A 24,332-nucleotide genomic window follows, 5' to 3' on the forward strand; every position below is an offset into this window, starting at 1 on the left:
CCTGGTTTATATGAACACAGTCAAAATAAATTAGCAGTTCATTGAGAAGACCTCTGTATAATGAGTTGTTTAATCTCAATGCCTAACAAAAGCTTCAACAGAGGGCTTCTCCGTAGCTTGACTAATTTGTTTTGATTCTGATCCTATTAACAGGTAGCAGGATGTGCAATATCCATGTATTTTAACATAAAATCACAATGTAAAGAAAATGTATGTTCAACACAAGCCCTATTCATTGAGCAAATATTGTAAAAGAGGTATACAGTAAAGGCCCCAATATTGGCATCTTAATTTATTTTTTAAATAATGACCCAATTCTGCCAGAAAGTTGTTGAAAATAAAAAAGGTTATGGTATTTTTCTTACGGTATTTAACATATGAATTTGTTTTCTTGCAGTAGACTGAAAATGCACTACATTTTCTTTTCACATAGAAATGCTAAAATGAACTGAGCAAAATGAATGGCACCTTTAAGAAAGTGTATGAAACTTTTAGATTTCAAGCAGATAATTATCCTTTACTTTAATGACAGAGACACACTCTCAGATTCGGGGAGATTAGTCGCCCATCGATAGACAAATCGCCTCTTCTTCGAGACTAATGTCCCCGAACTGCCTCCCGCCAGCTAGACTGTAAATTGCCGGCAGGATGTCAATCGGTGCACTTTGTTTTCCGAAGTTGCCTCACTATGAAACTTCGAAAAACGAAGCGTTTCGAATGCCACCCCGCTGGCGATTTAGATTTTAGCCGGCGGGAGGCAGTTCGGGGAGATTAGTCGCCGGAAGAAGAGATTTAATCTCCCTGAACTGCCTCCCCGCCGGCTAAAATGTAAATCGCCGGCGGGATGGCACTCGGAGCAATTTGTTTTCTGGATTCGTCCAAAGTATACTCGTCAGGCAACTTCGGGAAAACAAATCGATCCCAATGCCATTCCGCCGGCGATTTACATTTTAGCCGGCGGGAAGGCAGTTCGAGGAGATTAGTGGCCGCAAAGAAGAGGAGATTTGTAGCCGGGCGACTAATCTCCCTGAATCTGCCTGTGTGCCCTGACACTAACTTTCCTTCTCCTTTAAATCTACTGTGTCAAAAGTTGTCCTTTTTACATTCCCAGAAATTACAGTTTCTGGGATATGACTAAATATCTTTGCGGTCCTGTGCAGGTAAGCAGTGTTTATTTCTTCCAGGATTTTAAGTTTTCCTGAATTTTATGCCAATTTTTTTTTTTTTGTTTCCCAGGAAAAGGTAAAAGCGGGGTCCCTTTGAATATTATGTTTTGAATGGAATAGCAAAGTTCTGTAATCTTAATAGTGAAACAAGAATTTATAGAAACCTGATTTGTCAATTTCAAATGTATTCAGCAATAGATCAGTTTATGTAAGAGCAGTTTGTAAGTTTTTAAAAATAATGTTATTGTTGACCACAGCTGTAAAATGCTATGGCCAAGGAGTTATCCAGTTGGATGGAAATTTATACACAAATGTCTAATTGGAGATAGATTAATCTTAAAGAAACTTGGAAAATGAATGCAGTAACAACAAAAGGCAGAAAATATTTTTATAGAAACTATTGTAATCATTTATGTAACAATTATCTGGGGACTGTTTTTACAGTGGATCACTGTGTCCACCATTTATTAGGCAATATAAATTTCAGATACGTGAAATTCCACACAAAATGTAGTAAGATACTTGTGAGTGAATGGGACCCGTACGGTTTTGTGCCTCGTAGGAAGACACAAGTTTTGACTGGCTGGAAATGGAGGGTTAGAATATCCTTCAAAGTTAGAGACATTTTCAAGCATTGCAGGCAACTCCTCGAAACATGGCGAAGCCATCCCAATATAAACTAATGTGTTAATGTTATTGCTGGTGTGCAGGTAAAGGAGATTTAAAATCCAACTTTGAGGCCCTTAAACGGGCCGTTTTAAGTCATTATACAATATCCTATGACACAACACTGAGGTACACATTGTTTCATATATTACCCATTGCTGTTTCTGTTTCAGTAGATGCTCCATATTCTTACATTTACCAGTTTGTGACAGAACATTAATAGGAGGGGAGACCAGTACATAAGTCAGGTCCATTATAAAAGTTAATTCTGTCCATGACACAAGTGGAGCTCAGAAACGCTGAACATAAGTGAATAATATATATATATATTTTGCAGAAAGGTGGCATATGCGTTAAGCGCAGTTTCTTCTTGCTAACATGCTTTTTTCAGCGTACGATACTCTCCGCTTCTTCATTGTTCTGCCCAAGGCTCTCTTCATGTCACACAATAGGCCTTAAACCTATCAATGAAAGAAAAAAAGAGTGTTAAAGGGATAATAGTGCTGCCCCAGCAGAATTCTATCCGTTTCTCAAAAGAATTGATAATTTTGAAATATGACATGGGGCTAGACATATTATCAGTTTCCCAGCTGCCCCCAGTCATGTGACTTGCGCTCTGATAAACTTCAGTCACTCTTTACTGCTGTACTGCAAGTTGGAGTGATATCACCCCCTTCCCTCCCCCCCTCCTAGCAGCCTAACAACAGAACGATTGGAAGGTAACCAGATAGCAGCTCTCTTACACAAGGTAACAGCTGGTAGATCTAAGAACAACACTCAATAGTAAAATCCAGATCCCACTGCAACAAATTCAGAGAAGGAGAAACAATAGCCTGCCAGAAACAGTTCCATCCTAAAGTGCTGGCTCTTTCTGAAAGCACATGACCAGGCAATTTGACCTGAGATGGCTGCCTACACACCAATATTACAACTAAAACTAAATACACTTGCTGGTTCAGGAATGAAATAGTATATTGTAGAGTGAATTATTTGTGTAAACAGCGTAATTTAGAAATAAAAACAACATCATACAAATCATGACAGAATTCCTTTATAATGACTTCTTTCTTTCACTTAATTAGTTGACAAAGGCAGGTGTAAGAAAATGTACACAGCGGATCCCTCGGCCCACCTCCGTCCTGTAGCTCTGACATCACGCAAGCGCGCACGGAAGTGTGCGTGTTCTTACTGACGCTGGCATGCGTCCAGCCGCAGGCACATTCCGTTGCGGAGCGTCATGATGCTGGTGGCTTGTCGCAAGCATTCTGACGCTGGAAAATTGGCGCCAAGACTTTAAGGTATTTAAACTGATTTTTGTATTTAATCTGTGCCTGGTTATCGTGGTTTGTCCTGAAACCTAGCTATATAGACTGTAACCAATTTTGGTTGATTCTTGTGTATTATCCTTGCTTGTTCCGACTTCTGAATCTTCGCTGCCAGTCCAGACCATTGCTCGCCCATCGTTTCTGCTGAATCGCTGTCTGCCATCGACTTCGGATCCGACCTGACTACTCTCTCTACGCCCTGGTACCTTGCCTCGGCTCCGCCTCACTGGCTTCTCTACACTCATGGCTTCCCCCTGTATCATCCCTTGGTGGGTTCTGTGTTGTGTGAGCCGCTTGTGGGTCCTTATCATCCGGAAGAGATCCATCGCCTAAACTATCCGGTAAGCCTGACAGGTAGGCACATTTATCAAGGGTCAAATTTTTAATTCATGCGAGTTTTTTAAAACAACCATGAACTAGAAATTTATAAGGCTGCAAACAACTCCACGTTGATCCCTAGATGTCTCCCGTTATCTTACACAGCAATTCGTCAGGTTTTATGTGACGAATAGTCTAATTCGAGTTCTTAAAGGGCCAGAATATGATTAAGCTCAAAAATCGAATTAACATTTTTTGAAGAACAAATCGAATATGAATAACTGCCTAGGCAAATTTGACAGTTGACTCGAAGATTGGAATTTAGCATTTTCAATTCGACCTTGATAAATCTGCCCCATGGTGTGGCTGCCATTAAAGGGGTAGTTCCCCATTTTTTACTTTTAGAATGCCCCTTACTTGCCTTTCTCATTTCTCACTTTCCAGCTTTCAAATTCACTGACCCTGGTAGCCAAAAAAAACTATTGCTCTGTGAGGCTACAATCTTATTGTCACTTTTTATTACTTATCTTGCTATTCAGGCCTCTCCTATTTATCTTCCACTCTCTTGTGCCTGGTTGCTAGGGTAAATAAGACCCTATCAACTAGATAGCCATTGGAGAGCTGCTGAAACACAAAACATGAAGAAAAATTGTAAATTGTCTCAGAATGTTACTGTCTACACCATACTAAAAGTTAAAGGTGATCTACCCCTTTAATGCTCAGGCAGCATGTTACACTCACCTCAAGAATGCAAAGAAATGTTCTCTTCATACAGTAAGCAACACCTATAGACTGTACTGTATAATTTTAGGAATATAAATATGAGAGAAAAATGTGCCGTTAAAGGAGAATTCAACCCTTAATTTTAAAAAAAAAAACCCGATCCCCCAACCCTACATAGACCCCCCCTCTCTGCTTCCCCCCAGCCTAGCTGCTACCCCTTGGTACAGATTCAGGGCACCAGAGTTCACGGGCGACATCTTCTTCTCTTCACTAATCTTCTGAAGAGAGTGGCGTATCAGCGCATGCGCAGTTGGAGCAATCTTCTGTTTCACGACAACTGCGCATGCGCTAAAAGTCACGAAAATTGCCGAAGTGAAGAAAGAAGAACCGAAGATTGCGCCTGTGAAAGCCGATGCCCTGAATCTGCACCAAGGGGTAAGTAAAGAGTTAGGGGCATTTACCAGGGATAGCAGCTAGGCTGGGGGGAAGCAAGGAGGGGGGTCTATGTAGAGTAGGGGGTAGGAGTTTTTTTCATTAAGGGTTTAGTTCTCCTTTAAGGTTCCAGGCTCTGTGGATGCATGCAGAATGTTGCCAATAAACAAGCAACATGGCAGAAATCAAAAGAGAACCTAGAAAAGTAGAATCTACAGCGTCTGCACAGTGACATATGGCACATAAAGGGTTAAACAATGTGTTGTTACTACATAAATCAGTGTCATTATAGTAATAAAATATTGGAAAACCCTTTGTGGACAAGTGATATGTATAACATACAAAACATTTACATTATCAAGGCCAGTTACAACACATTCTCAAGAGAGGTATGCAAATTCAAGCCGGGACACCTACATGGCTCCCCACACTTAAACAGCACTAGTTAACACAGGCATTACTGTACTAGTAAAAGGAGTTGCAGGCCTCTGCCCAAGGCTATTTGCATACAGGGTGCAAAAAAAATGCCTAAATGCAGCACGGTGCAATGTTAACAAGCCCTATAACGTGAAATAGGCCAAAAAATAAATTGTATGCTTTTATTAAATAAAATAATACCTACGCTGCTGGTCCTTTAAAGGAGAAGGAAAGCTACAGAGGCATTTTATTGCCAATAGATTAGCTGCAATAGTACAAGCTAGAATGCTATATTTATTCTGTAGAATGTTTTACTATACCTGAGTAAAAAGCTCTAGAAACTCTCTGTTTGTTTAGGATAGGAGCTGCAGTATTAACATGGTGTGACATCACTTCCTGCCTGAGTCTCTCCCTGCACTGGGCTCAGATTACAGCAGAGAAGGGAGGGGGCGGGGAAGAGGAGCAAACTGAGCATGCTCTTGCCCAGGGCAATGAGGTTTAAACTGAAGGCAGGAAGTCTGATGCAGAAGCCCATGTGTACACAATAGAAGGAAAGAAATGCAGTGTTTCTTTTGACAGGGGACTCAGAGCAGCACTACTTTGGGGGATTACTGGTATATTTAGATGGACCTTTCTAATAAGGCTTACTTAGTTTTAACCTTTCCTTCTCCTTTAAGGCTTTCTTCACTGTGCTTTATGCTTGGCGGGTACTTTTTTCCATAGATCACAGCAGAGGCTTCTATGGAGGTTAAGAAAGCCAAAGCATAAGCAATAATGTCACTGAATTAATAATGAGTACTATGCAGTGACATTAACGTCTGAATTTGTTCCTTTTTGCAGTAAGCCTTACTTAGCATCTTCATCAAGGACAAGGTCAATAACAAGGGTTATTAAAAAAAATGTCTTGATAAAGTTAAATATTTTGAGTTATAACTAGAATCAAAATGGTCTTTGTGCTTGAAAGGTGGCCCTAACTTATTGGGCCTGACTTAAACATGACCAACAGATACATAACTGTCAACTCCCCTGATTTTCCCAAAAATGATCTGGTTTTGGACTCCCTCCCCTGGTCTCCCAAGATTTCTCACTATATGCCATTCCCCCAAATGTTCCAGTTTCTCTAGCCAATGTGCACAAACTCAGAAGCACCAAGTAATGTCAGTGAAGCGAAGTACACACACAGTAAACCTTTAGCAACTTTACACGTATGTGCCATTGAGCAGTGATGTCACAAGAATCTGTTAAATTCTGCGGTATTCTAATACATAAGGAAAACCAAATAATACAAAGTGCCTCTCAGCTTTAGTCGTCCATCACTGAATATAATGGCAGTCACCTGTCTATCAGCAGTTAAACGAAGATGCCATCAGATTCAATGATGGATAGCATGGAAATAGAGAAAACTGCCAGGTCAAGCTGATCAGTCGGCAATAATGAAATAACCTCTGCATTATCTCAAGTAAATAGAATCTTCTCTTTATGCTCAGCACTGCAGTGTTATGTATTCAGAGCCTATCCCGAGAGGTTCAATTCAAACAGCTGTTAATTCACAGCCCACAACTGTCAGCAGTTATGCAACTCAACCAAAATACATGCATTTAGCTATTTGCTCTGAATGTGACAATTCATATAACAACCAAGCACATTTCCCCACAGAACCATAACCTTCTTTGTTGTGCGTGTGGATCTTAACAGGGAAAAATGACTACATTGTCTTTCCACTGAACAATTGTGTATGTGGGGTTTACACTGAGCAGTGTTGTCACTAATCTTGCACTAGTATAAAGAAATAACATGGTTAGTTGTACAGCTGCTTTACATGTGAAACACGTGAACTGATGGACTTGGCCTTTTCTCATAGTAATCTCAGTAGTGAGTCAAACAAGGGACACAAGGCAGCTTTTCTTGAGATAAAACTCACACAGAAAGTCAGCAAAAGTGCCCTCCAGAATTCACGTATAGCTGCAGCCAGATCTGGGGTAATCCAAAGCATTCCCTTACATTAGGTAGAAGAACCTGGTCACCCCCAATTGCCCTATACCTGCAGCAGTTCCCAATGGTAAATTATTCTAAAGGCAATGCTACGGTGTAAGCCCTTTGTTTTAAGAGACAAATTATCCGTCATTTGTGTTGGAGTAGGTCGAGGGGGGGGGTCCCATCCCTCTCTGCACTGAAAAGATAGAAAATTGTAATTTCAGCTCAGGGGTTGCTATTTAAGTTACCCCTGGTAACTTGAGGGCTTCTGCTGCCTGAGGTGAATTTCTCAACTTTCCTCATGGTAGCAGCACCCCTAGACATTCTGAAAAAAGATGGTAGCAATAATGAGGTGACGCACAAGTCTCAGCATCTGTCTGAGAATAAGGTGGCGCCTTGCTGTCACTGGGCTGCAAAAGACTATTATTTAAAACTTAGCTCTGTCTCCCACGGTCACTTACCCTGGAATAAGCCTGTACTGACTGTTGGTGCCTCACTATGAATGCATAACAATTAATATTATTCCACGGTGCCTTACAATAAATGGGTATATACACTGAACATACAGATCTACATAAAAAAAAAGACATTTAGAGTTTCTGTGTAGGTAAGTCTCTTACTGCAGGACTGATCTAAAACACCCTCAGTTGTTTTGGGCCTGTTATATTTGAAGGTGACTAAACACACATAATAGGCATCATTACATACTGTATATGGGATACCTGAATGAAATTAGTTACACTGGAGACCAAAGGAATCTGGCAAAGCCCTCACCATGGCTATTTTTCAATTAACTGGTTGTACAACTATCAGGTCCGGATTTGTGGTGAGACAACATTTTAGACATGGCATGCCACCCAGCCGCATCCTAAGGAGCACTGGGGACTCAAAGTTCCCCAGTGCTTGTCAGCGCACTGATACACGCGCGTAGGAGGGGGTGGCACGCAGTAACTTTTCGGCGGTAGGAAAATATGGCGGGGAGGGGCATGCACGTGCGAGCGCCTGGCATCGGTACCATGTGGCCTCAGGACACCGCACCATGGAATCCGGCCCTGACAACGATAAAGGCTCAGGTTGGGCCACAGAGGGAGGAGGTTAAAGATAGGACTGTTGTCCAGGGCCAGGTAAAATATTGATTGGGGGGGTGGCAGCTGTGTAGGAAAGTTACATAAACTGTGTACAGGGTCTGAATGGGCCTGACCCAGACCTGTTTTCCTGCCTGGGCTGCCCCATCAAGAGTTGAAGAGAAACAAGGTAAAAGGTGTGGGAGTGGTACATTCCAGCAGTGGAATGACTAGTTATTTGGGCCCCAAGATCATAGGGCCCCTAAGCTTTGAAAACAAGCCATTTTCCATGATCATATATTGCAGCTGCTTATCAGTCCCATCAGACCCTGCAGCTGCCCCCCAGCGTCACATCATACATACACAACATACCTCCTCTTCCTTTCCTAAATCTTGAGGGGGCAGCTGTTGGAGGCAGTGGAACCATGTGGGCCAGGGCCCAATGATTTTCTCCCAGTATCCAGCTGGCCCAGTCCAACCCTGAGTATTATTAGTAACGTGCACTTGCCTTCAAAGGGCTCCATATATAACTTGTCCAGGGCACTAGAGTTTGTGACGGTGACCCTGGGCCCAGTTACCCTCTCTGCTGAGTGCTCACCCCCTCCAAGTAGACATGGGCTAGTGAGACCCTTAAACTCCCAGAAGCCATTGCCACCCAATAGGCCCGGACTGGCAATATGTGGGTTCTGGCAAATGCCAGAGGGGCTGCTATAAGGTGCCATAAAAAGTCAGTATTTAGTGGGCTGCTGGGGGCTGTTTGGGCCTCTGTGTGGGCTGATTGGGTCTTTGTGTACCTGAAATGCCAGGGCCTATTTTGATTCTCAGTCCAGACCTGCCACCCAAGAACATATCATGGCAGGTGGCAGTTTTGCAGACTTTGCGGCAGAACTACTTGCAGACAGCACAGCGCTGCGCTTCTAAACTGCACCTGTCACCTAGGCCTTAAACAGTTACCATTGAGGCCGATTCTGTAAACAATTCCCCAATTTGCCCCGTAGTCCGATTTCCCCTCCCCGAGAGGCCTAGGGAACGGTCTATGGGAGAGTGAGTGCGGCGGGTTCACTGTACCTCAGCCGTGTCCCTCGCGCACTGATCCGGCCGCATGTTCTGTCCGCAGTAGCCCCGGTGCCGAGGAGGAGGACATTTTGGAGCAAACACAAGCCTGCTTTGGCCAATTGCCTCTCCCAGACCTCCATACTGACACCATTGTATCCCCAGTGCTCCTATTCGCTTCCTTTATTCCAGGTATCCGTCCAGCTCGTTGTCGGCTTCGTAGAGCAGGGAAGCGGGGTCAGAAAGAACTCCCAGTTCCGCCAGAGCCTGGTCCATATCCTCGGGAAGGAAGACGATGCCCACGTTGAGGGCGATGTACTCCATCAGGAAGGCATAATAGAGGATGAGCACGTTCACAAAGAACAATCCCACGTAAAACATATAGGGCGACTCATGCAGCGCGGCTCCGGGGGAATCCAGAGGTGCAGAGATCAAGCACTGACCCGAGGGGGCTTAGATTGGGAGCGTCGGTACCGCAGGAGGGGCTCCAGCCTTTCACATTCACCACGGGGTCGCGGATAATGAGAGTCGGGCACTAGTGGGGGGGTAAAGAACGCGGCGGTGCAGGGAAGAAGCAGCAAAGGATTGACACACACAGGACGAGCAGCACTCACTGCAGTGGGACAACGCAATGTTTACTCCCACTTATTAGCCTTACACGGCTATGCAAAATATTATATACAATCCACGCAATCCACAGCATGGCCAGTGGGAGGAGACTGGGGGGTTGCCAGAAACATCAGAAATACCAAGAACATGACAAGCGTCAAGAAGTTATGTGCATGCGTATTGTATTACATATATACCCACACAAATCTTAATAGAATTAAAGTACAGTTAAGTCGTGAATAAATCATGTAGTGTGGCCCTACACTGGTACAACTGGTGTGAGTGCGCCAGAAAGACTATTATAGTTGATATAAACAAGCTGCTGTGTAGCCACGGAGACATTCAAGCACAAGACAAATAAAATAAGACAAGCTATGTAGAATCGCATTGTATACTAAAGAGCTTATCTGTTATCTGCTGTGTAACCTGTGCCTTTTCTTCAAATTCCAATGGCTACCCCCACAGCTACCAAGCAGCTTGTTTATATATACTATAGTAGAGTTGCTGAAGCAAAGGAACCAGTTTTACCAGCGCAGGCCAACAGTGCAATATATTTTAATTCATTTAATATACTGTTACTGTTCCTTTAAGGTGCCCATACATGGGCAGATCCGCTAGTTTGGAGAGGTTACCTAATGATCATATCTTGTCCCTTATGCCCACCTTAACTTGGCAATATTGGGCCCTAGGGTCCAATGATCGGATTACTATACCAGGAATGCAAGTGTTTGGTGCGCGGACTGCATCAACAAACTGCTGCAGTCCTCTATCCGATGGGAGTTTTAAACCTGACCGATTGACATCTGGTCGATTGTCTGCAGCTTTTATCGGCCCATGTATGGCCACCTTTTAAGGACCACAATTATAAAACCACCCACCGACTACTCATTGCCTTTTGGGGCATGTGTCACCCATGAGAGGCAATTTCACACAGGCGTCAAAATGCCCCATCCTGGGAGAGGTGGCCATATGCCAAAAGAGCGGATCTCTCCCTGATATGCCCACCTTGAGGTGGGCAATATTGGGTGATCCAATCATGGGCCCAACGATTGGATCATTATGCAGGCAATATGAGTGGTCGGATCATGGGACCGCATCAACGAACAGATGCAGTCTGTGATCCAACAAGATTTTTAGCCCTGCCGATCGACATCTGCCTGACTTTCGGCCAGATATCAATCAGGGAAGCCCATCGGAGGGCCCCACACGTGGGCCGATAAACTGCTGACTCGGTCTGTCGGCCCATGTATGGCCAGCTTTACCTGATTGTGCCACTTTCAGCTGTATACTCATTTGAGTGTCAACAACATGCTCCTTTTCTTATTCTTTAACTTTGTATATTAAATGTATGCACTTGTTCTCCATTTGGAATATTGAAAACTTATATATAGAATAATAACCTTGTGACTTTACTCAAACACCTGCTTCCGACGGGTCTTCCCGATCGATATCTGGCCACGATATCGATCGGGAAGGTTTGATTTTTAACTGACTGACCCGTCGGAGCCCCTTGGCGCATCGTAATTCGATCGTTCGGCCATACGGCCGAACGTTCAAATTACCCCCTATATAGCCATGCCCGACATAGCCATGCCGTTAGTGGCATATCGGGGAAAGATCCGCTCGTTTGGCGATGGCGCCAAACGAGCGGATCTTTGAGTCTATGGCCACCTTTATACAGGGAGTGTGCCTTAGTAAAGCAGTTGGTAAAGGATTCCTCATATTGTGCAGGGGCAGAGTCAAGGGGGGGAATGTTTAATACCAGAAAGGGCCATAGACATTTTCATAACATTGTTCCCTTTCTAATAATACTCCACGGGTTCCTATCTTTTCTGTCTGCTCCTAGTTTTGACCCTGGAAAAAAAGCCTAAAAAAATAGGCTGGTATATTGGTAATTTTCACCCATTATATTCTACTTAAATAGCCTATAATTGTGAAAAATCTGGCCTTAATTTTAACATAAAACAATTGGACACTCTTACGCCAACTGAGGAAAAAAAAAACCATACAGCTCAATTATGTCTGGTCAATTTAAATTTTCTGGAAGCAGCAGGTATTGTTGGAAACCAGTAAAAGGGTGTCTTTTTGTTCTCTGGCACATACCAAATCTCTGACAAGAGAAATAAATGATTGTATGTTTTTGGTCAAGTATATGGCGTGAAGGCTCTTGTATTGCTATTAAGCACCAGGGAAATACAATGTTTTTTTTTTTTTTATCCCTGGTACAAGTAGAAGCTCTAGTTAGTAGAGAAAAAAATGAACATCTTTTAGTCAGATATTGGGAGTGGCATTCTCATGGCGGCAGGTATTATTGGCAAACAGGAAAAAAGTATCTCTTTTTGTTCCCTGGCAAATGTCGCCGACTATCTAAATTGTTCTTAATTGATACATTTAGTTGATACATTTATTATCTTTGTCTCTGCTGAACAGAGTCCCTGAATTTCATTACAGGCAGCTGTTAGTAATAGTTGCTAATATTCCAGAGATGCTCCAGAGTAAATGTATCAACTAATGCAGCAACAGTGCAGATTCTGCACCTGAATTACTGAGCTGCCAGACAAACACCAGAGACAGGAACATTAAACTTAGATTTTGAGAAAATGGTAAACGAATACTTTTCAAATATAACTGTGGAACCCTCTCATGTCAGAATTTAAAAAAAAGCCCAAAAACTCAAGATTACTTTAGTCAATTTCACCCATTATCTTCTTGTTTACAAAATAAAACACTGGGACCTCAGTACAAAAACACCAAAAAATGTACTTCATTTGCTGGCCCTGGTTTGAATTAAAAACTTTCGTTTGTCGAAATCGTTTTGAGTACAGCTGGTACTATCAGTAACCTAAATCAATGTCATTTTTTTTTGTTCTGAAGAAATATTGAGAGCAAAAAAAGGGTGCAGTGATAGATATTGGACTATGGAAGGTACCCACTAGGAAAAACCATCTTTTTATTTGAATTCTAGTGAGCGAATATAACAACGAATTCATTTTGACCAAATATTTTACTTAAGTTTCCCTGACAAACGTAGGAGCTGCGAGCAAAGGAAAAAAAAAAAAAAAGTGAGTCACAGCCTCCTCTGACCACTACAGACAGGCGAGTATGCTGATGTTTATATACCACACTGACACTCTGTCATTTCTTGTCACGCCCCCAAGGCGCTACGTGCAACGTCACTGCGTTTAGGCACCCGTAGTAGTGACGCAACAGTCTCGCAAGATGAGACTTGTGACGTTGCTATTCGCTGTCCGGCAGAAGCCAAGGAGCTAGACGTTAACGGAGTTGCGGGACGTTTAAGCAACGATCTGGGACTGCGGACTTTGTTAAGAATACCGGAACTGTCGGGCGGTATGGGGGCCGGCTTTAAGAAGCAGCGGGCGAGCTGGCTGTCCTAAGGATGAGCTAACTAGGAAGGGACATTAGAAAATAAAGCAATGTTCGGGAGGTCGAAAAGCTGGGTGAGCGGTGGCTCTGGGCGCTCGTCTAGTGTCCACTCTCTGGACAGGCTCAAGTAAGTGACAACACTGAGTCCATACACTGGGGCACGTGCTGGAGCTGTGGGTTGTTTTATCACTCCATCAACCCTTGGCTGACACACAGACAACGGGTTCATTTATCAACACTGGGCAAATTTGCCTATGGGCAGTAGCCAATCAAATTGCTGCATTCATTGTTCTACTTGCTGCTGCCATTAAAAAGCTGATCACTGATTGGTTGCTATAGGTAACAGCCAATGGGCACATATGCCCAGTGATGATAAATGAGTCCCAATTATTAGACCACGCTTGTTTGTTTCCTGGATTACAGCAACAACCTGCATGTTAGTAGTTGTGCAATCCTACATACAAACACTACCCAGGAGCTCCACTGGAAGGAACATAAAAACAAAAGTTCTGAAATTGCCTTAAAAGGCAGCTGGCTACTGATGTGTGACACTTGAAGGGGTGAAAACCTTTTGGTGGTTCTGCCTCTTGATGGCCGGCTTGGATCACCGACAACAAGATTAGTGAAAATGAAGTACAAGCACTCGCCCAGTAGGGCTGGAAGTGTTTAAATAAGCCGGTTTGATCACAGGGAGAATAACACTGCTCCTGCAACATTGTTATCTTTACTGTGGTTAAACTACCTGATTGAAACACTTGAATGAGTAGTAGGTGTGTGTGATGGGACTTCACATTTTTATTAGGAGTTTATATATCTGGGTGCGATCACAGGCAACGAGACTTACCTGACAGAAGTGTCGGACAGGGGTTTGCGAGGCTTACCAGGACTGCTACCTGCTTATGCTGTGATCACGGAAGGGTGTGTATTCAGGCCCGGATTTGTGGAAAGGCCACCTAGGCCTGAGCCTAGGGTGGCTGGATTTTAGGGGGCCGGCATGCTGCCCAACCACACCCACATTGGTTCAAAAACACTGGGGATGCGCTGGAGATACAATCATTTTTTAAATTTCCCATGCGCCAATCCCCATTGATGATGAAAATTTGCATGAATAAAGGGGGGGGCAGGGGCAATGAACGGCAGTGGGCCTAGGGGCACCCACTATGTAAATCTGGACCTAAGGGTATTATTGAAGGTTTTTTTTCCTGCTGACCCAATCCAACCCTGCCTGTGTGTTCTGCATTATTAACCAGACCCCACCAAACTTTCTGATTTTTTTTAAACCAAGTCTCCCAGCTATATATCATCCCAATGACATTCCAGTCCCTAGTCATGGTTTGTGCTGTTTGTAAAGTCTAGTGCTCCACTAGATTCCTGACACCTTAATAGGCCATGCCAACTTAGAGAATTATCTAGCTGGCCTTAGATCTCCAACTTTAAAGAGCATTGACTCAACTCATTTATTTACATATCACATTTACACTTTTAATTGAGGTTACATATAATAATAATAATGCTAAGTAGACCTGGACATCAAAATATGGCAGAATGATATGTTGGTCTCATTGTGATAATGTCTGTCAGGGGTGTAACTACAGAGGAAGCAGACCATGTGGCTGCAGGGGGGCCCAGAAGTTATAGGGGGCCCCATGAGGCCATGATTAATGAGCAATTTTAGCATATATTGGTAAAGCAGGAAAACCCTGGATATTTTCGGGGCCAAAAAAATGATTTGCTGTGAGGCCCAGTAACATCTAGTTATGCCACTGATGTCTGTATTTCAATGCTGTTGTTTTAAACAGATTTTATACTGTTTCTGAATAACCACGTTACTCCACACTATGCCCCTCTCAGCATCTGTCTCTCTTCATTTTCTGTTCATGCAGGAGGCAGATTTTGATTGACAGGTCTAATACAGCTCTGGGGGAAGGGGTGCTCCTTTTGCCTAAATTATGTATTAAAGCTTACCCTTTTAAAATAACCAGAATTCTTGTCTCTCTACATGTAGGATTTGTGCCAGTCAGTTATTTTGTTCAATTTTGTTTGTGCTATTGTTGGTTATTTGAGTGAGCTACATGTGCTAGAAAATAGAGTCCACCTTATAGGGGTTGTTTATTTTCTGACACTTTTTTTCAGTTCAGTTGGTTTCAGATAGTTCACCAGAAATAAAGCCTTTTTCCAATTCTTTCTGTGACTGTTTTTCTAATATTGAAGTGTAAAGTGTCACTGACCCTGTAAACGGATCCAAATTGATACATTTAGTGGATACATTATTTATCTTTGTCCCTGCTGAGCAAAATCCATGAGTTTCATTAAATGCAGCTGTTAGAATTGATACTCTAGAAATTCTGCTGTGAAATGTATCAACTAAATGTTGCAAAACTAACCGTTCAGAATCTGCATCTGAATTACTGTGCTGTCAAACACCGGGAACATTAAACTTTAAACTTAGATTTTGGAAAAACTGTAAAAAATAAAAAAAATGGAAAGGATTTAAAAAAGTCTTTATTTCTGGTGAACTAACTGAAACCAACTGAACAGGAAAAAGTGTTTTGGAAGGTGGACAACCCCTTCACCAGAAATAAAGACTTTTTCCAATTACTTTCTATTTTCTATGTGTGACCGTTTTTCTAATATTGAAGTATAATTTTTTACCTTTCTAAAACTGCTCTGGGAGGGGGGGGGTTGCTGACTTTCTAAATTGACGCATTTAGTTGATACATTTCTTATTTTTGTCTTTTCTGAGCAGAATCCCTGAATTGAACTTAACTGTTAGAATTGATACAATAGTTGCCAATACTCCAGAGATGCTGCTGAGAAATGTATAAAGTGTTTAGAGCTAGGTACATTGCATTAAGTTACTTTGTGGATATAAGGGTAAAACTCCATGAGTGATTTTGTCGCAATCTGAAATAAGGTAAGAGAATTGTCGCATGGTGTCGCAGTGTTGATCCGAGGCGACACGACTGTCGGATGCAGACGCATCGTCTTCATCCGACAGTCGTGTCGCGTCGGATCAACGCTGTGACACCATGCGACAATTCTATCTCTTAATTTATTTTTGTCGCATGCGACAAGTTGCAAGCGTTTTGTCGCAGCGCGTCGGATTGCGACAAAATCGCTCGTGCAGTCCTACCCTAAGGGTAAATGAACCTGTGAATTGTTGTTAGGGATGCCGAGCAATGTACTCATTTTCTCTAAGCCAGAGGTATCCAAACTTTGTTCAGGTGGCTGGAAATTCCAGAAGTTGTAGTAGACTGACTGTCATCGCTGGTTTCACCTGTTGAGCTGAACTACCTTCTGTGTGGTCTTTGCTGTGCTGTCGTGCCACTGATGCACTCAACCATTTATGGAGCAAACAGAAAATCTGCTATGCACACACACATTTCAGAACTTTCTCAGAACCACCCTTCTCTCTACGCACAGTCTGAAAAAGTTCAAGTAAATCATCGTGCAAGGACGAAGAGAGAACTTTTGAAATTTTTTTTTTTTTTTTTTAAATCAGGAGTCTGAGTTGATGCTTGTAAATATGGCACGTAATATTTTTGTTTTTTAAAGTTAACGTGAATGGCTTTTGTAAAGCTTTAGCAAGTTGTTTGTGCTACAGAGATCATGTGTAGAGTAAACAAGCAAGAAATCCAACTAGTTTCCTTTATCACTGGCATGTAAGCATTTATTTCAATGGAATTCTTTTGCTTGGTTTGTCAATGTGTAACTAAGGGCCGTGTGGGATAGGGCTATACACAGCATCTGTTTAAAGGGCATGTAAAGTCTAAAATAGCCTAATCAAACAAATAATTTATGCTTTCAAAGTTGGCTACAGGGGGTCACTATCTTGTAACTTTGTTATACATCTTTGCAAGACCAAGACTGTGCACATGCTCAGTGTGGTCTGGGCTACTTAGCGATCATCATAAACAAAGCTGCTTGAGTTTTGCATGGCTGGGAAGTAAGTTAGGGGGCTCCCCCTGCTGTTCATAATTATGATTGTTTCCCTGCTCAGCAGTTAGGGACCATCTGACATTTCCTATCCACAGCAGTAAATGAAGGGAGAATTTTACTGCATACAGTCAGGTTTCTTATAAAAATGGTACACATTTTTTAATTAAAGTAAATTGGAGATAGGTTTCTTTTTCATTAAAGAAATTAAAAATGGGATTTTATTTGTTTGCCTTTACATGCTCTTTAGTCCAACTGAAGTATTTGTCATCTCAAGAGAATCTTGACAAAGCTGATTTTGTAGCAACAATGGTCATTGAGGCTTATGGGAAAGAAGGATAGTAGAAAGCACCCCTCCTTAATTTTGTGGAGCCTTAAGCTGGCCATAGACGCAAAGATCTGATTGTATGAATCAAGGTTTTGTACGATTTTCAGACCGTGTGTGGAGAGTCCCGACATTTTTTAACCGGTGGAGATCGGTCGTTTGGTTGATAGGACAGGTTAAAAGATTTCTGTCGGCTGCCGATAATATCTCTGCATGTATTGCTGATCGTACGATTTTCAGAGGGAGACTGTCACTAGCTTTCGTCTGACATAACTTTCATACGCTTGCTGTCGGGGCAGAATGGCTAATTTTAAGCAAATTTTCAGTTGACCTTCATTTTATATTATCTATAGTAATTAAATTATTTGCCTTCTTCTGACTATTTCCAATTATTCTAAAATGTTCTAAAATCTAAAAAACAAATGCTTTGTAAGTCTGCACATTTATTGCTACTTTTTATTCATCATCTTTCTATTCAGACCCTTTCCTATTCAAATTCCAGTCTCTTATTCAAATCCGTGCATGGTTGCTAGGGTAGTTTAGACCCTAGCAACCAGGAAGCTGAAATTACAAACTGGAGAACTGCTGTATAAAAAGCTAAATAACTCAAAAACCACAAATAATAAAAAAAAAAATGAAAACCAATTGCAAATTGTCTCAGAATATCATTGTCTCAGAATATCACCTTCTACATCATACTAATTTAAAGATTAACAACCCCTCTAATTAAAACTGACCAGTTGTGTGTATTGAACCCTGAGCGATGTTCAGCAAATGGTACTATTGGGAGAGCATATGACTTATTTTGTAGGAATTTTAGGAACAGTGGGGATCACAGCACAGTCAATGTGCCTAGAGACACCAAACAGTATACATCTAATGTCTCTCACGTTATGTTTAAAGGGATAGTTCACCTTTAAATAAACCTTTAGTATGTTGTAGATTTGATATTCTGAGACAACTTGCAATTTTTCTTTTTTTGGTTTTTATGTTTTTTTTTTTCCATTTATTTAGCTTTTAGTTCAGTAGTTCCTCAGTTTGGACTTTTAGCAGCTATTTGGTTGCTGTGGTCTTAATTACCCTAGCAACCAGGCAGTGTGTGCTAGTGACAGGAGTGTGACTAGGAGAGGGTTTACATAGAAAGGTAAGTAATAAATGGTAACAGTAACATTGTAGCCTCACAGAGCAATAGTTATTGGGTATATTATGGGTATATAATTTATGTGGCTTAGATGGAAGGTGCATTCCTAGATATGGGATAGAATGTTTGCCCCACTGAAACTGAAAATGTGTAAATGTGTTCCCCATTGATATGGAGTTCAGATGTAAATGGTATTGAAGCCTATTCAAGTGTTAAGCAGTGTGAGTGATATGCTTTCCATCTGACCAGTGACATTATGCCATCTGTATGAACAACTCCCTTTACCCCAGCCTGAATCCTTTGTTAGGCTTTGTGATAAGAAACAGCTTATTATATAGAAGCTTGTTAGTGGTCTGCTGATTTGTTTTTACCATGTTTGTGTAAACCAGGAAGTAGATTGTGACTTTCATTTTCAGATCTTGCCATGTTTAGTGTAAAAAAAAAAAAAAAAAAAAATATGAATTACACATCTATTTATTCGTAATGTGCAGTTTAGCCAGGAGGAAAGTTGTTCCCACTATCTGCAATAGAACATTATTGGGAAGCTCTCTGTTGCAGACGAATCAGCTGTTTGACATGGGATAACTTTTTGAACCCTAACAAAGAATGAAGCCTTGTTTAAATGAGGAGGAAAGTCGAAATCACTGATGTTGATTTTAGGCACCCCCAGTGATACCCTGGGCCAGTGCTGCTGCACCAGGAGCACTGGCCCGGGAAAGAGCTGATGCCTGTGTATCCATAAAATATCCTTGATTTTACAAGCCTGGATTGAAGTGATCCTTTGGAATGCCTGCCACATATTTTGGTATGGTTTATTCACCTCCCTTTACTGTAGACTCTGGACAGGGCACCAGGTCTATACATTATACTAGGGAGTCACATGTCATAGGTTTTTACTGAAATACCCTTGTTCACTGATTGACACAAAAGAATGTTATTTGTGAGCTGCTCACAGTTTTGCGACTTCTCATTCCCCAGACTGTCTGCTATGTTAAAGGGATTCTGTCATGATTTTAATGGTATACTTGTATTACTAGATTACCTGATGTACATTTCACATAATTTGTTCTACTATTTAACATTTTATTCTTCAACCAATAAATTTCTTTTAAGTTGTAATATTGGTGTACAGGCAGCCATCTCGGGTTATTGTGCCTGATTCTGTGCTTTCAGTCGCGGTCGTGCATGGGTGTTTTACTTTTGAGTGCTGTTCTCATATTTACCACTAGGTGGGGCATGGGAGCATTTTTAACAATGCAGGTGTCGGGGAGCTTTTATCTTGTTACCTGCCATTGTTCTGTTGATGGGCTGCTGGGGAGGGGGGGGGTTGATATCACTTTAACTTGCAGTGCAGTAGTAAAGAGCAACTGAATTTTATCAGAGCACAAGTCACATGGCTAAAGGCACCTGGGAAACTAACATGTCTAGCCCCATGTCAAATTTCAAAATTAAGTATAAAAAAAAAACCTGTTTGCTCTTTTGAAAAACTGATTTCAGTGCAGAATTATGCTTGAGCAGCACTATTAACTGATGCTTTTTTAAAAATATGCTTTCCTGTGACGGAATCCCTTAAAATTTATCAGATCTTAAATATAGATAATAGAGCAACAGGTATTTTTCAATGATTGCTAATAAGCCTTAATATTAAAAAATTGTATCTTTATCCACCCTTTCTTTCATGTTAATTACATTCAGCATACAAGGTTTGTATACTAAATGTGCTTAGAATAAACAAAGAGCCACTTGTTCTACAGCACAAATGACAGTTATTCTGATTTGTTTATAAGATTGTGGAGATGTATATTGAAGGCTTGTCTGGGATCACTTTTAATTGTGCACAGAAAAAAAGTTTCTTTCTGGTATGATAAAATGGCAGTGATTGCTCCCTCGTTGGTCTAAGTATGCAACAATCTCAGGATTTCCCTTCTTTTTCATTGCTATTTTTTCAATAGTGAAGCCTTTGCTTCAAATAAATGGAAAACTGACATTTGGGTCAGTTGTAAGTGTGCTGGCCTGGGATTTGAGGTTGGTGATTACAATTATTGAGGAGTGCCAAACCCAATTGCCACCCATCTGTGATTATCCCTCTCCTGTTCCTTTTTTCTGCCTTCGCCTGTCTTGTCTTAATAGTCCTATGTTGTGAGATTACCATATATTATAATAGAACCAATACCTGTATACATTTACTGTAGGGCTGTGTGAGGTGACAAGACAGCTCAGTATCAATGGAAGTTTAAGCAAGACTAAAACATCAGGTATAGCTGGACCAATTCTAACCAACTTTTCAACTGTACAAGCTTATTTCTTTGTGCAATTAATCTTCTAATTCTGCCTCTTTCCAGACTACAATTGAAATAGTCTGTCAGAGACCCCAGCAACCTTACTGCATAGCTTCATTTTTGTTGTTCATTTTTTAAATGCCTCGTTTTAACTCCAAAATTGTCCTTTTGTTGCTAGGTGATTTAAACCACTCATCAACAAATCAGTGAACAGTTTGTACGAGAGCCGCAGACCAGAAAAACAAAAATAATTTAACATCCACCAAGAAAAAAGAGGACCAATTGCAATCTGTTTCTGCTGTTGGCTATTAAGTCAGCAGCCACTTTAAGACAAATATAAGGAGAAAGTCATTTATTGTATAGAGGCCATTTAGCATCAAAATAAAAACATAATTCTTGACAGCAATGTGTTATAGTGTTGGATTTCTGAATAAGTAACTTTTTTTGTTTCTGCATAAAATAACTATTTCCTTCCTATCAAAATAGTTTCTCCATACATTCTTTGTGACTGGCATCCTTAGTATTTCCTTGACTCACAAAAGTGTAGCAGAGTTGCAATATTTCTGTTGTTTACATCTCTACTGCTAAAAGTGGCCTAAAGTGTTACAAATGTAAACTACAATTGTGCCATTGTACTGGATGAACTGATGCAAATTCTAATTAATTCCTCTTGCACCCACATACCCCTCTTCTTTTCAGTTGTAAAGATCATATTCTAAAAAAGCACCTCTATGTTTTAGGTATATGTATCATATTCTGACGAAGAATACTACCGTCACTGACCTGAATCGCAATTTATTAGTGGAGACAATCCGGTCGATCACAGAGATTCTTTTGTGGGGTGATCAGAATGACAGCTCTGTATTTGAGTAAGTGCAATATCCTTAATAATTAAGTTATGGGATCCGTTATTGGGAAACCGTTATCCAGAAAGCTCTGAATTACTCAAAGGCTGTTCCCCATAGACTCCATTTTATCCAAATAATCAGCATTTTAATAAATGATTTCCTTTTTCTCTGAAATTATAGAACAGTACCTTGTACTTGATCGCAACTAAGATAAGAGGGAAAACCATTCTATTGGGTTTACATAATGATTTTCTAGTAGACTTAAGGTATGAAGATCCAAATTACGGAAAAATCCATTCTCCGGAAAACCCCAGGTCAAGAGCATTCTGGATAATGTGTCCCATACCTGTACTACTGCTGTTCTATGTCTTAGGCCAGCGGATAGATGTGATTCAGAATCCAGAGGAATTCTAAGCATTTTCTCCAGTTGTTAGGAAATGTTTTAAAGGGGTTGTTGACCTTCCAAACAATTTTTTTCATTTCAGTTGTATTCAGATAGTTGACCAGAAATAAAGACTTCTTTCAGTTGCATTCAATGTTTTATTTTTTACAGTTTTTCCCAAATAAAACTCTAAAGTTTCTCCCTCCAGTGTTTGTCTGGCAGCTCAGTGGTCCAGGTGCAGATTCTGAACTGTTACATTTAGTTGATACATTAGTCAGCAGCATCTGTGGAATATTAGCAACTATTGTATCAATTCTAACAGCTGCCTTTAAATGAGAACTAAAGCTTAACTAAAGCTTAACTGAAGAAGTAGGCTAGAAATGTTGTACATTATGTTTTGGGCTTCTGTATCAGCCCAAGGTAACCACAACCCTTTAAGTAGTAAAGATCTGTGTCTCGGAATATGTCCCAGTAGCTCCCCATCTTCTTTTCTGCTGATTCACTGCACATGCTCTGTGCTGCTGTCACTTACTGAACTTAGGGACCCACTCACAAAAAACTGTACATGGAGAATATTAATTTCACAATATAAGGCTGATTAGTAATTAATACAGATTATTGGTAAGTGGCAGTACAGAAACCAGTGCAACTAGCATCCAAATTTAGTAAACAGCCCTGTAGCATCAGCCTATATGACAGGCCAACTTAATTTTCTGCCTGATAATTTGCGACGACCCTTAGCTTAGCTTCTCAACAGTTGCTCAGAGCCCACTGAGCATGTGATTGTCACAGACACTTTCCAAGATGGTGACCCCCTGTGACAAGTTTGAAGTCCTGGATTATTGCTGCTTTTGACAAGCTGAAACTTTAGTCTGGTGCAATAAGTTCAGTATATAAAATATGGCTTTTTTACCAATATTAATTTTTAAGGTTTAGTTCTCCTTTAAGGAAATTCAGGTATTCTGTTCAGCAGGGCCAAAGATAAGAAATATATAATTTAGAACAGTTTGGTGAACACCCCCCTCCTGGAGCTGCTTTACATAAACGGTGAAGAAGAAGGTGACAATGATGATAAAAACTTTTTGGAAAAATTTTTTTTTTCAAAATGAATCCATTAATAGTGCTGCTCCAGCAGGATTCTGCACTGAAATCCTTTTCTCAAAAGAGCAAACAGATTTTTTTATATTCATTTTTGAAATCTGACATGGGGCTAGACATACCGTATATACTCGAGTATAAGCCGTCCCGAGTATAAGCCGAGGTACCTAATTTTACCTCCAAAAACTGGGAAAGCTTATTGACTCGAGTATAAGCCGAGGGTGAGAAATGCAGCAGCTTCTGGTAAGTTTCAATCTCGTTTTTGGATGACTATTCTTAGGCGCCGGCTACTATTCTAAGGCGCCGGTGAATATTCTTAGGCGCCGGCTACTATTCTAAGGCGCCGGCGAATATTCTTAGGCGCCGGCGACCGTTTTTGCGCTTGACCCGAGTATAAGCCGAGGTAGAGTTTTTCAGCATATTTTGGGGGCTGAAAAACTCGGCTTATACTCGAGTATATACCGTATTGTCAATTTCCCAGCTGCCCCAAGTCATGTGACTTGTGCTTTGATAAACTTCAATCACTCTTTACTACTGTACTGCAAGTTAGAGTGATATCACCCCCAGCAGCCAAACAAAAGAACAATGGGAAGGTAACCAGATAGCAGCACAAGATAAAAGCTGCCTGGTTGCCTGGTAGATCTAAGAACAGAACTCAATAATAAAAACCATAACAAACAAGGGACGTAGTTGGCCAGCTTAAATATATTGCAATATATGGACAAACAATCCCTGTGTTGTTTAAAGGGTAAGGCATTTTTTAGTAGCAGTATGCACAAAATGTCTCTGTCTTAAATATATTGATAATGGGTTGAGTGCAGAGGACCTCTTGTAGTTGACAATAATAAAAACCCATGTCCCACTTAGACACATTCAGTTACATTGCGAAGGAAAAACAGCAGCCTGCCAGAAAGCATTTCTCTCCTAAAGTGCAGGCACAAGTCACATGACTTGGGGCAGCTGGGAAATTAACAAAATGTCTAGCCCCATGTCAGATTTCAAAATTGAATGTAAATCTGTTTGCTTTTTTGAGAAATGGATTTCAGTGCAGAATTCTGCTGGAGTAGCACTGTTAACTGATTTTTTTTTTTGTTGAAAAAAACATGTTTTCCGATGACCGGATCCCTTTAATATAATGATTTTGTTACAACAGCACCACCTGCTGGTCAGTTCCCAACCATTCTGACCACCA

The 24,332-nt window shown here is 41.1% G+C and overlaps 2 protein-coding genes across 7 annotated transcripts in view; one reads left to right on the forward strand and one right to left on the reverse strand.

The window, feature by feature from the left end:
• Window positions 1-1,192: 1,192 nt before the first annotated feature.
• LOC108701521 (dexamethasone-induced protein) lies at window positions 1,193-9,896 on the reverse strand. The gene is made up of 2 exons (XM_018236295.2): window positions 9,154-9,896; window positions 1,193-2,293 (listed from the first exon to the last, which is right to left on the reverse strand). The coding sequence occupies exon 1, from the start codon at window positions 9,517-9,519 to the stop codon at window positions 9,322-9,324; it is 198 nt and encodes a 65-aa protein (XP_018091784.1). The 5' UTR covers window positions 9,520-9,896; the 3' UTR covers window positions 1,193-2,293; window positions 9,154-9,321.
• A 3,025-nt stretch (window positions 9,897-12,921) lies between these two features.
• The window catches only part of clec16a.L (C-type lectin domain family 16 member A L homeolog), a 130,655-nt gene continuing 119,244 nt past the window's right edge, over window positions 12,922-24,332 (forward strand). For 2 of the 6 annotated variants that reach the window (XM_018236297.2, XM_041576984.1), the window contains exons 1-2: window positions 12,924-13,258; window positions 21,553-21,681. In XM_018236297.2, the coding sequence (XP_018091786.1) occupies window positions 13,182-13,258; window positions 21,553-21,681 (206 nt within the window). In that variant the 5' untranslated portion in view covers window positions 12,924-13,181. Of the gene's footprint in view, window positions 13,259-21,552; window positions 21,682-24,332 lie in introns of all 6 variants that reach the window. The other 4 variants (XM_018236298.2, XM_018236299.2, XM_041576982.1 and 1 more) reach the window with 3 other exon arrangements.

The sequence above is a fragment of the Xenopus laevis genome, chromosome 9_10L (assembly GCF_017654675.1).
Source record: "Xenopus laevis strain J_2021 chromosome 9_10L, Xenopus_laevis_v10.1, whole genome shotgun sequence".
NCBI lineage: Eukaryota > Metazoa > Chordata > Amphibia > Anura > Pipidae > Xenopus > Xenopus laevis.